At 44.9% G+C, this 10,692-nt stretch overlaps 1 protein-coding gene across 1 annotated transcript in view; it reads left to right on the top strand.

The window, feature by feature from the left end:
* Positions 1-10,692, top strand: part of LOC143102874 (voltage-dependent T-type calcium channel subunit alpha-1I-like) — a 128,264-nt gene that overhangs the window by 83,564 nt on the left and 34,008 nt on the right. Inside the window, exons 9-15 of the mRNA XM_076266686.1 lie at positions 227-633; positions 4,766-4,917; positions 5,016-5,201; positions 7,486-7,603; positions 8,018-8,173; positions 8,952-9,042; positions 10,151-10,311. Coding sequence (XP_076122801.1) covers positions 227-633; positions 4,766-4,917; positions 5,016-5,201; positions 7,486-7,603; positions 8,018-8,173; positions 8,952-9,042; positions 10,151-10,311 — 1,271 coding nt within the window. The remainder of the gene's footprint in view (positions 1-226; positions 634-4,765; positions 4,918-5,015; positions 5,202-7,485; positions 7,604-8,017; positions 8,174-8,951; positions 9,043-10,150; positions 10,312-10,692) is intronic.

Raw genomic sequence — 10,692 nt, 5'->3', positions numbered from 1 at the left:
TTTATGTTAAATAGATAATCATAAAAGCAGAATGATAATGTAATGATAATGTGTTTTTGGATAAGTGACAGTGTGTTTTATGGGCTCAAGTTAAGGCTTTCCCCTTCTGAATTCCATATTGTCCCTGCTGTCTTCCTGCTCTTCATGTCTCTGACTGTTATTCTGCCCATTTTCTCCTCCTTTCTTCTGGTCTCTGTCTCTCTCTCTTTTTTAACCTCCATGACAGTGTCTCACTGTCTGCATCAGAGCAAGCTGGAGCACAGCTCCCAGGCTCTGGACAACGCCATCTCCCTCTCTGTCACCTCCAACCCCGAGGACTGCCCCCAGTGCTCCGCCGCGCTGTCACTCAGGGAAGGGGAGGGAGCCATGGGCGACTCGGCCAATGGGGAGGACGAGGAGGGGGCTCTGGAGGAGACGGACAGGGAGGAGAACCACTTAGACGAGAGGAAGGAGGACGACACGAGGCCCAAGCGGCGGGCCAAGAGGAGGTCCTGCCTGGGCTTCTGCAAGCACGTGTGGGACGAGATGCGGGTCAGGCTGTGGAGTATAGTGGAGAGCAAGTACTTCAACAGGGGGATCATGATCGCTATCCTTATCAACACCATCAGCATGGGCATCGAGCACCACAACCAGGTACACATATCTCAGGGCGAGTCATACTCTTTAGAGAAAATCCACAGCTTGGCTTGTACTTTATGCTGAAATTTGAATTGTGACGTCAAAAATTGAACTCTGTGACATTTTTAAAAATGTAATCATATAATATAATGTTCTGGTTGTGAGTTCCTGGGGCGTAGCAAGCGTGGGGGATGTGGGTGTTATAACGTACACACTTTTGCTGGAACACGATTCTATCCCCCACACTTTTTGTCAGATTAAAACGAAAGTAAAATATGAAAATAAATGTCTAAAAAGGGCGGGCTCTGATAACGCGCATACACTATGACACAAATAGGTCTGTTGATTTGATTGAACGGTCATCCAGCCAATCGCGTCAGTGAAGAACCACAGTCTCCCTGATCAAATTCTAAGTGTGCATCTTTCAAAGCTGTGCTGCTGCTTAGGTCTGCATTATAACATCTGCAGTGATCAGATTTGAGGTAGAATTAAAATGATAATTGTTACCACATTATGCTAAACGAAAATTCACTGTCCGACTTACAGTTTTTGTCACAATGTAGAAATGCAGGGAGTCAAAGTGAAAGCGGGGGTGCACGCACTAAGGCAGTTGTTGTTTCTGCAGAAAGGCCCTTGGCTGCTGTTCTCAGAACTATAGGCTAAAAGTTTCCCCAATCAGAAATAGCCTACTTATTAATTTGGTGTCATCAACTATATAGACATAGCCCAGTCAGCAAACATACGTCTCCAAGACGCTTGGAAAAAAACTGCTTCATTACATTGCGTCCCATTTAGAACGTCTCATTTGATCTTACAAACGGCGGTGTCAAGACACATTTGAGTTCTACATCTGAGAACTAAGATTTCCAGCATGTAGAACGCTTATGAGCGCTCATGCAATGTGTGCGTCCCTGCAGCAAGTGAAAGGTAACGTGGGCTAGAAGCAACAATAGTTTAAACAATAACGTGGCTTCCTGTAACTATCATTATCATTAAGTAACGATCATAATCTTTAAATTGACATTAATTAAGCTGGCTATATGCAACACAATTTATTTATATTCCCTTATGTTTGAGTAGACTTCAAACGTTTTTGAAATTGAGCTTACAGTTCTGTCATTATTCTGTGTCCTTTACATTTATTTAATAGGTATTATAGTTAGGCATATTAATAGTCCAGTGATACCTCGAAATTAGGCTGATGTCTGTTAGGCAATTTAATTTCTGAAATGATTACTTTATTTATAACATGAAATGTGTCGTGAGAAATGTGTGAAGTGATAGCAAAAAAAAAATCCGGGGGAGAAACTCTCGGACACCCGCCAATATAGTCCGCACCCATCTCAGAAAATACTTACAACATCCCTGTAGGGAGTTATTTATAATTTGGCCGGATTGTTTCACTTCCCTATCCCACAACCCCCACACTTTTAAAAAGCTTGATACGCCTCTGGTGAGTTCCCACTACTCACAGTCATTTATCAGTTTGAGTAACTGGGTTGTTAGGGCTTAATTAGGGAACATTTTGAAAAGGCCAGCCCCACCCTATAAAGTCTGTCAAGTGTTTGGAAAAGGCCTCACTTGCACACTAAAATGTAATCTTCAGCTCGGCAGAGGAGAAAAATGTCTGCACTACATCGGGGAAAAAAAGAAAGTTTGTAGCAACATAACACATTTCTTTTTTTCCCCACTCAGCTGGAGATAGTGTGAACCTTTTAACAGAGCTCTGTTTTCTGCATTTCCTCTGGATAGCTTTCCCATGATTCATTGCACAGTCAGCACTCAGCTGCTCTGACAAAAGAGTATATTTTAATCACTCTGAAAAAAAAAAAAGCATACAGCCAAAATCTCTTCAGAGGGCTGTTTGCGTGGGTTTGTCTTTTGGAGAGATGTTGCAACTGAACTTCCTTTGCAATTGCAGATGCTCATTCTGGTGCACATTTTGGCACATCCTTCTCCTCCTCCTCCTCCTCCTCCACCTTCTTGCTCCCCTCTTTCTGTCTCTCATCCACCCCCTCACTCCATCGTTGCCTGCAGAGGAGCCTGTTCTCTCATCTCTGAAGACTCTAAAAATAACAGAGCGCATGAAAAAGCACAGAGAGAGAAAGAGAGAGAGTTAGAGAGAGAGAGAGAGAGATACAAAACACAAAACAGAATTATTGGGCTGCCATTACACAGCAGTTTTAGCTCATTGCACGTGCAGAAGGGCTCTCAAAGACTTATCAAATGTTCTCTCTCGCTGTCTGAGACATGTCACATGCCTCTGCTATACGAAGACATAATGCAAGCACAGACCACAGACAGACTCGTGTGCACATGCACGCACGCACACACACACACACACACACACACACACACACACACACACACACACACACACTCAAACAATATATAAGAATACATTTAGATATAGGTCGGCTGGTTTTTGCATGATGCATTGGTGAGTGTGCATATTTTGCATAAGACCAGTTTTTACTGTGATTATAATTTTTAATTTCTGAGTCATCACAGCTTCATAACGTAGGTTTGTGAAATCGCTGCCTTGGTGCCACATCTCCTGAATTAGCACTGATCACATTTTGAAGGGCAATGAAGTACTGTAAGCATAATGAAACCACCTGTGACTATATTAATATTTTTACCTTTAAATCACTCGTGTACTTGAAACCTGGAAATAAAAAAAAATGTTCTCAAAGAGAATAAGATTGTTAGCATGCTGTCTTTATAGTTTACTATTTCGGTTCAATTTTATTCGATTCATTTCACTTTAGTAATATCCACAAGGTCACAGTGCTTGAACTGAAGAGGGAGTTAGCAAAGAATACCGATATGATTTTGAGGCAAGCAGGTGTATGCGCCCTTGTGTAAGTGTGTATACATGCTTGACAGTAGATCAAAGCAAATGCTGTATCTTGTGTAGCCCCACACTCATTCATATTCCAGAGACATCTCCCAAAGGAAAGCAGAGGAAGCGACGAACAAGCAAACAGGTTGGAGAAAGAGTCAGGGCAAGCTGCACAATATGACATATTGGAAGAGAGACTTAAAGGATAGGGTTCAGTGCAACAGTGCTGCATGATAGAGGAAGGACATCCACTCCAGGGGGTTTGAGGGGGATAAGTTTGTCATTATGAACCCTGATGGCTCTGTCAATATCCCGGTGCTTTAAATGGCATTGCTTGTGTGCTCACCGTCACTGATATACACGGCTAGTCTTGCATTTCGGTGGAAGTGGTTTGGTGGTTTTGTTTTCATTTGTCTTTTCTTTTTTTATTTTCTCAGGGTTTGTCAATGGATTGGTATTGATCTTAGTCTGAGGTGCCTGACAGTCCGAGAAATAGACAGGGGGCTGGAGAAAGTGAAAGAGAGAGAGAGAGAGCGAGATAGAGCGGATATTGTAATGGAGAGAGGGTTAGTCTTCATGTATCCAACCATATTGTTTGACTTTCACATGTTCGTGTGTTCAGGTATAGACCCACTTAGCATGGCTCCAAGCTGCTGAGATATACGATCCAACTGCAGGTATAGATAGCCATGAAAAATGCACTTTGTGTTAACTTTATTCCTCTTGTGCTCTTGAACTTGCTCCATAGCCCAGCTCTTCCTTCTTCCCCATGCCCTGTGTACTATGCTGTTTTAAAATGAGATAAGAGACATGACCTTAGTTTCGTTAGTCCCTCAGGGATCAATCTGCAGACCGCCACTGTTTTGTTTGCCACATGAGTTCAGTGTAGGTGGCATGTAGTTCTACCTGTAATTCCCCTAGAGACATAAAATGGAGAGACACAGCAATGTCTCTCCCTTTTATCTACTGGCAGAGTACACTGAAAGAGTGGAGTGTAGAGTTTTGCTCTACTAATAAGAGTAAACATACTAGGTAGCAGCTATACTGCTGGTTCACTTTCTATCTGACCACCCTCTTAGATACAGTTCTATACCTGGTGTTCAGTACATGAAAAGTAAAGAACAAAAGTACCAAAGTAGGAAAGAAATGAAACTAATCTAACTGAAGCATTTCTCACTCCTTCCTTCTCACACATGATCAAGGTTTTACTCTTTCACTTTAACTATCCCTCCATGATTTTATGTCTGCTGTTACGAAGTGAGCCTAATCTATCCTAACGGGGGCTGTATCTCTCTTTTTTAGCCTGATGAGCTGACCAATGTCCTGGAGATCTGCAACATAGTCTTCACCAGCATGTTTACCTTGGAGATGATTCTGAAGCTGACTGCTTTTGGGTTCTTTGAATACCTGCGTAACCCGTACAACATCTTTGATGGCATCATTGTCATAATTAGGTTAGTTTAAACACCACATCACGTTTCTCTCTCCCTCCCTCTCTCTCTCTCTCTTTCTTCTCAAACTTTTTTTTGTGACTTATACCCTCTTTTTGTAGTGTGTGTGAGATCATCGGTCAGGCGGACGGTGGTCTGTCCGTGCTGCGGACCTTCCGTCTGCTGCGCGTGATCAAGCTGGTGCGCTTCATGCCCGCCCTGCGCAGACAGCTGGTGGTGCTCATGAAGACCATGGACAACGTGGCCACCTTCTGCATGCTGCTCATGCTCTTCATCTTCATCTTCAGGTAAACAAGAGCTCAAGTGAGCAGACTCAGGAGGTGAGAATGTGTGAGTAGACTAGCTCTATCCCCTGTGAAGAAGTCCTCTTACATACACACAACATACACACACGACAAACAAATGCACACTTGCACTTTTGCAAAGACATACACACATATGTGTACATGCACACACTACCATAGCCAACACGCACATTACTGTAAGATATGCACATACATGCATACACACTCACCATCATAAGACACACAAGCTTTTACACACATAGACACACACACACACGCGCACACATACACGTTTTTGTCGCTTGATGACTCTCATTCCTCTTCATTACTCTCTCCACATCACTTGGACTTAATCACCGGGCAGGTTGGGCAGTTATGCACACTTAGGCAGCATGGATGTGTACTGTATCTGTTAACTGAGTCACCAGGGGAGGCATCATGGCTCCAGGGCAAAGTGTGTATATATCTCTTAGTGTGACTGTGTGTGTGAGTGTGTGTGTGAGTGTGTGTGAGTGTGTGTGTGAGTGTGTGTGTGTTTGTGTGAGTGTGTGTGTGTGTGTGTGTGTGTGTGTGTGTGTGTGTGTGAGTGTGCGTTTGCCGGGGTGGGTGCATCTGTGTGGCGCTATGTTGGCCCAGCACAGCGGTAAGGTGCAGAGTGAGATTGATGGAGAGCAGTGCAGTAAGTAGGCGTCCCCCAGAGCCCCCAGCAGCAGCAGCAGCAGCCTGCGGGCCCTGCCAGCCCAGCCCAGCCCAGCCCAGACCAGCCCAGAGACAGATGGAGCGGCCGCCGCGATTGAGTGCATTAGCGCACGCCTTCTATTTGTCAGTGCCGCTCACGTTTAGCATGCTCTGGCACCTTCAAAAGCCCACTACACATACACACCAACACATATGCACACACACACCCACACACACTATTGTACACACATATGCACACACACTTGCACACACACATCCACACACACACACACACACACACACACACACACACACACACACACACACACACACACACACACACACACACACATACTGTATGTACACATATACACACACACACATCCACACACACTATTGCACACACACACACACACACACACACACACACACACACATACTGTATGCGTGCGCACCCACCCACACACACACACACACATACACACACACACACCTTCCCCAACCCCTCTCCTCTCCCCTCCTCTTGGTGCCATTTCTCTCCCCATCTCCTCACTCTGCTGAAATTTACTACCCTTCATCTCGAAACAATACCCTTGATTTATGTCGCTTAAATGGATACAGTTGTCGCAGAGTCGCAGTCCCCGCCACTGCCGCCAGCTAGTGCAGGCCGGTCTCTTTTACGAGACAGGAAGGATTGCTGCAGTGAGCTGAGAGAGAGAGAGAGAGAGAGAGAGAGAGAGAGAGACTGCTCAGGGCTTTTTTGGAGCATTGCTGGGAAATGAATGATCAATGGTCATAGTGCGTTCTCAGTGCGCCCACCCCTCACCCATGCACTAGTGGCACGGTGGTGGTGTTTATGTTACAGACAGTGGGCAGAAAAATGACATGATCGCTTGGATTCAATAAGCAGGGAAACTGTAACATTCCTCTCTCTCTCTCTCTCTCTCTCTCTCTCTCTTTCTCTTGCCTCACTCTCTCTCTCTCTCTTTCTCTCTCTCTCTCTCTCTCTCTCTCTTTCTCTTGCCTCACTCTCTCCCACAATAAATATGATTCGTAAGCAATCTATACCAATAGCACATGACTGGCATGTATGTTATCATTGAGATAAAGCTTCATGACCCAGTTATGTTCCTTTGTCTTCCTCTGTTTGCATTGCTGGTGATTTGACAACATGAAGCATGGCTGAAAATAAATGAGGAAATATTGTGTTGTCTTTCAGTTGTGTCAACTTGAGAGGGATTTTAGCATTCTTAAAATAACAGCTTTTGTTTGTTGTCTTTCACTTGGCCCATTCCCCCTTGAGTGTAGCATCTCTAATCCAGCGCTCAGTTCATTGCCTCAGAAGTGTTTAGTGATTTAGTGCCTCTTGTCATTGTGGTTTTCTTTTCTTTTTTTCCACCTTAGATTATTATTTTTTTTGCTCAGGACATGTTTAGTTGTTTTCTTTGATTGTTTTTTTTTGTGTGTGTGTCCGTATAGTTTGTTAGTTTGATTTTGTAAGGGGAAAAAAAGGGATGTTTCTTTTGGTTGATGCAGCATTCAGTCTTTATTCCATTTTTGATACTTTTTGTCACGACGTCTCTGTGCTATCTCCCCTCCCCTCCTGCAGTATCCTGGGTATGCACATCTTCGGCTGTAAGTTCAGTCTGAAGACGGAGGCCGGGGACACGGTCCCCGACAGGAAGAACTTCGACTCCCTGCTCTGGGCCATAGTGACCGTGTTTCAGGTGAGGTGCCACTTCTCCTGCCATTATTATGCACAGCGGCACCCAGACACCCAAACGTCCAGCGTGAATGCAAACACAAGTGCCTTTGTAATTACGGTATCAGTGGAAACATATCAAGGGCATTGGGCTGGAGGGAGGGAGGGAGGGAGAGGATCAGGCAATTTTTACATTTACAGTAATAGTACTGAGTGTGCCTGTCTGTGTGTATGTTGCATTCATATATGTTTGTGTGTATGTGTGTGTGTGTGTGTATGATTCCTGTGATTATTGTGCATAAGCATTGTACTTGCATACAGTACCTCTCTAATACCTCTGTGTGTGTGTGTGTGTGTGTGTGTGTGTGTGTGTGTGTGTGTGTGTGTGTGTGTGTGTGTGTGTGTGTGTGTGTGTGTGTGTGTGTGTGTGTGCGTTTAGATCCTGACCCAGGAGGACTGGAACATGGTGCTGTACAACGGCATGGCCTCCACATCTCCGCTGGCCGCCCTCTACTTCGTGGCACTCATGACCTTCGGCAACTACGTGCTCTTCAACCTGCTGGTGGCCATCCTGGTGGAGGGCTTCCAGGCCGAGGTAAGGCCCAAGGGTGGACACCATGGGGCTGTGGCACTGCCGCCCAGTGGATTACTGTAATAGAAACTGAGCGCCCGACACAAGCGCTCAGCGCACAAGGGGTGGTGGGGAGGAAGGGGGGGGGGGGGGTGCTGGGATTTGCTTGGTAACAAATCTGCGTTTTTTTTGGCCGTGGCAGAAGAGCAAGTCACTGTCTGCCTGGAGAAGTCAAGGATACAAGGGATACAAGGATACAAGGAAGTTTATTGTCACATGCATATAGTTACTGGATGTAAGAAATGCAGTGAAATTATGTCTGGTGTCAGCCTATTTGTGCATTTATGGGGGGGGTAAAAAGTGCCTTAGAGATTCTAATGTTGTTGGCTGCCATGGTTGGCTCTAGTATAAGAAATATTATACATTCACACAGACTCCAAAAATATCTAAGGGTGGGTGTTTCTTTTCTGCTTAAAGCAGTGATTTCTACAGGTGTGCCATAAACACGTCTGTGGGTGAATGAATATGTGTCAGTGATATAGTCACAGACCCGGCAAGTGAGGCGCGTATTATTCAGACAGAATAACTGCCCAGAGCTGTTCTCTGGTCTCCTGGGGCTTCCAGCAAAATAGGCTTTTGGTGAGGGTGTGTGTGCGTGTGTGTGTGTGCGTGTGTGTGTGCGTGTGCGTGTGTGTGTGTGTGTGTGTGTGTGTGTGTGTGTGTGTGCACAGGCTGACCCTGTTCAGTAAAGCACATTTGTCTTACGTGCACTGATTTTCTATTCGTTTTGCACCTGAAACAGGGAGATGCCAATCGCTCCTACTCCGACGACGACCGATCCTCCTGCAATTTCGACGAGACTGACAAACAGAAGGATCCCCTCCAGCTTTCAGGTTAGCAGATGTACAGATGTGGTGTCTGTCTGTGTGTGTGTGTGTGTGTGTGTGTGTGTGTGTGTGTGTGTGTGTGTGTGTGTGTGTGTGTGTGTGTGTGTGTGTGTGTGTGTGAAAACAAACAGACCATGCACACTTCTACTCCCCAGGTGCATGAGAAGTCACAAAGCATTCATGAAGAGTTACAAAAAATGCACATTGTTATAAGTCTATATAGTAATTTATACATACTTACTGTTGCACTCATAAAGTGGTATGATGTATCATAACAGAATTAATAATGCATCTTGATAATGGCACTGATGACATCTTTGTTGTCTTAAACTCTATGGAGCGTTTTCATGAGAATAGTTGTATAGGGCTTATACTACAACATTGTACATACAGTTATGTGTGCAGTCAAATGAATACATTTGTTTATAATGCTTTATGTATATTGGGTTTAAGTAAAATGTTGCCAACTTGAACATGGCTCACCGGACGCTAATCGATGGTGTTTTCAGACACCAACTCCCTTCACACCTGTGCTGGCTTGCTCTGTGGGGGTTGATTGCAAATTACGGTTCTGAATGTTGTCTGTGTGTCTCCGCTGACCCAAATATCACTCCGGAATAAGCCCACAAAAACAAAGACATACTCTCTAAGGGAAAACACACTTTTTTTATTTGAGCAGCAACATTTGAAACAGTTTCATCTCATTATACGGTACAAGGAGTTGGCCAGCTGTGGAAATTCATGCCTCAGAAGTTTTTGTAAAGTATATAAGCGTGATGCACTGAATAATGTATGCGCGCGTAGAGTCTCTCCCGCTGACTCAAGACAAACTTACAAGCTCACACAAGTTGTAACGCTGCCTGTCGAGAAAGGCTTAGATGAAGCAACGAACGAACAAGGACATCAAATTTTAAACAGAGCAGGTGGTCGGTGCCATTTTCTTAATTTCACCCCATAAAGGCGGGATCGCTCTCGTTCTCTCTGTTCCTCTCGGTTTCTCTGTTTCATGACTCAAGCTGTGTTCACATCTGTACAGCAGCGCCGGGTGACATGGCACAGCGTGCCAAAAATCAGAAAAATATAATAGCTTGCTGCGGTTCTCTGCCTCCCTCAGATCCAAAAATCTGCACCCTCACTCCAAACGGGCATCTGGACCTGGCGCTGTCCCCGGCCACTGTGGGGCTGTTCCCGGCCGAGCAGCTCACCTTTGCCCTGGGCCCCCGCAAGAGCAGCGTCAGCTCACTGGGTCGGACCGGTCTGGAACAAAGGCCGCTGGTAAGTGCGGGCTGCTACTGTTGGTGGTTTGGTGTTTACATTTCAAGTTCCTGTTCTCATAGTGTAGGTTCTTATGCAGTGTGACAAAGGACAGAGTTAACAGAAAGCAGGGTGAATGACATTGGCCACCCCCTAAAATCAATGTTCCGAATGAATTGCCAAGAGTATCAAATTCGGCATAGTTGGTCCATTGTGGATGTTTGTGAGTTAAATGTTACATGCAGTATTGTTTGGTACATGTAACAAGGATGATGTGAAGGCTAGACTATCCATGAACTAAACCTCTATTTTCACATAGAATTCCTCTTGCCCACACCAACCTTTGCATGTCTTACTCCGTCATATTCCATACTGCGCTGGCATTTAAACCCACTTTAATTT

This window comes from Alosa pseudoharengus, unplaced genomic scaffold, assembly GCF_046254945.1.
Source record: "Alosa pseudoharengus isolate Yale_2024_CS ecotype anadromous, Long Island Sound unplaced genomic scaffold, YU_APseudo_1.1 YU_APseudo_1.1_scf_4, whole genome shotgun sequence".
Taxonomy (NCBI): domain Eukaryota; kingdom Metazoa; phylum Chordata; class Actinopteri; order Clupeiformes; family Clupeidae; genus Alosa; species Alosa pseudoharengus.
This window is presented reverse-complemented; position numbering and strand designations above follow the sequence as displayed.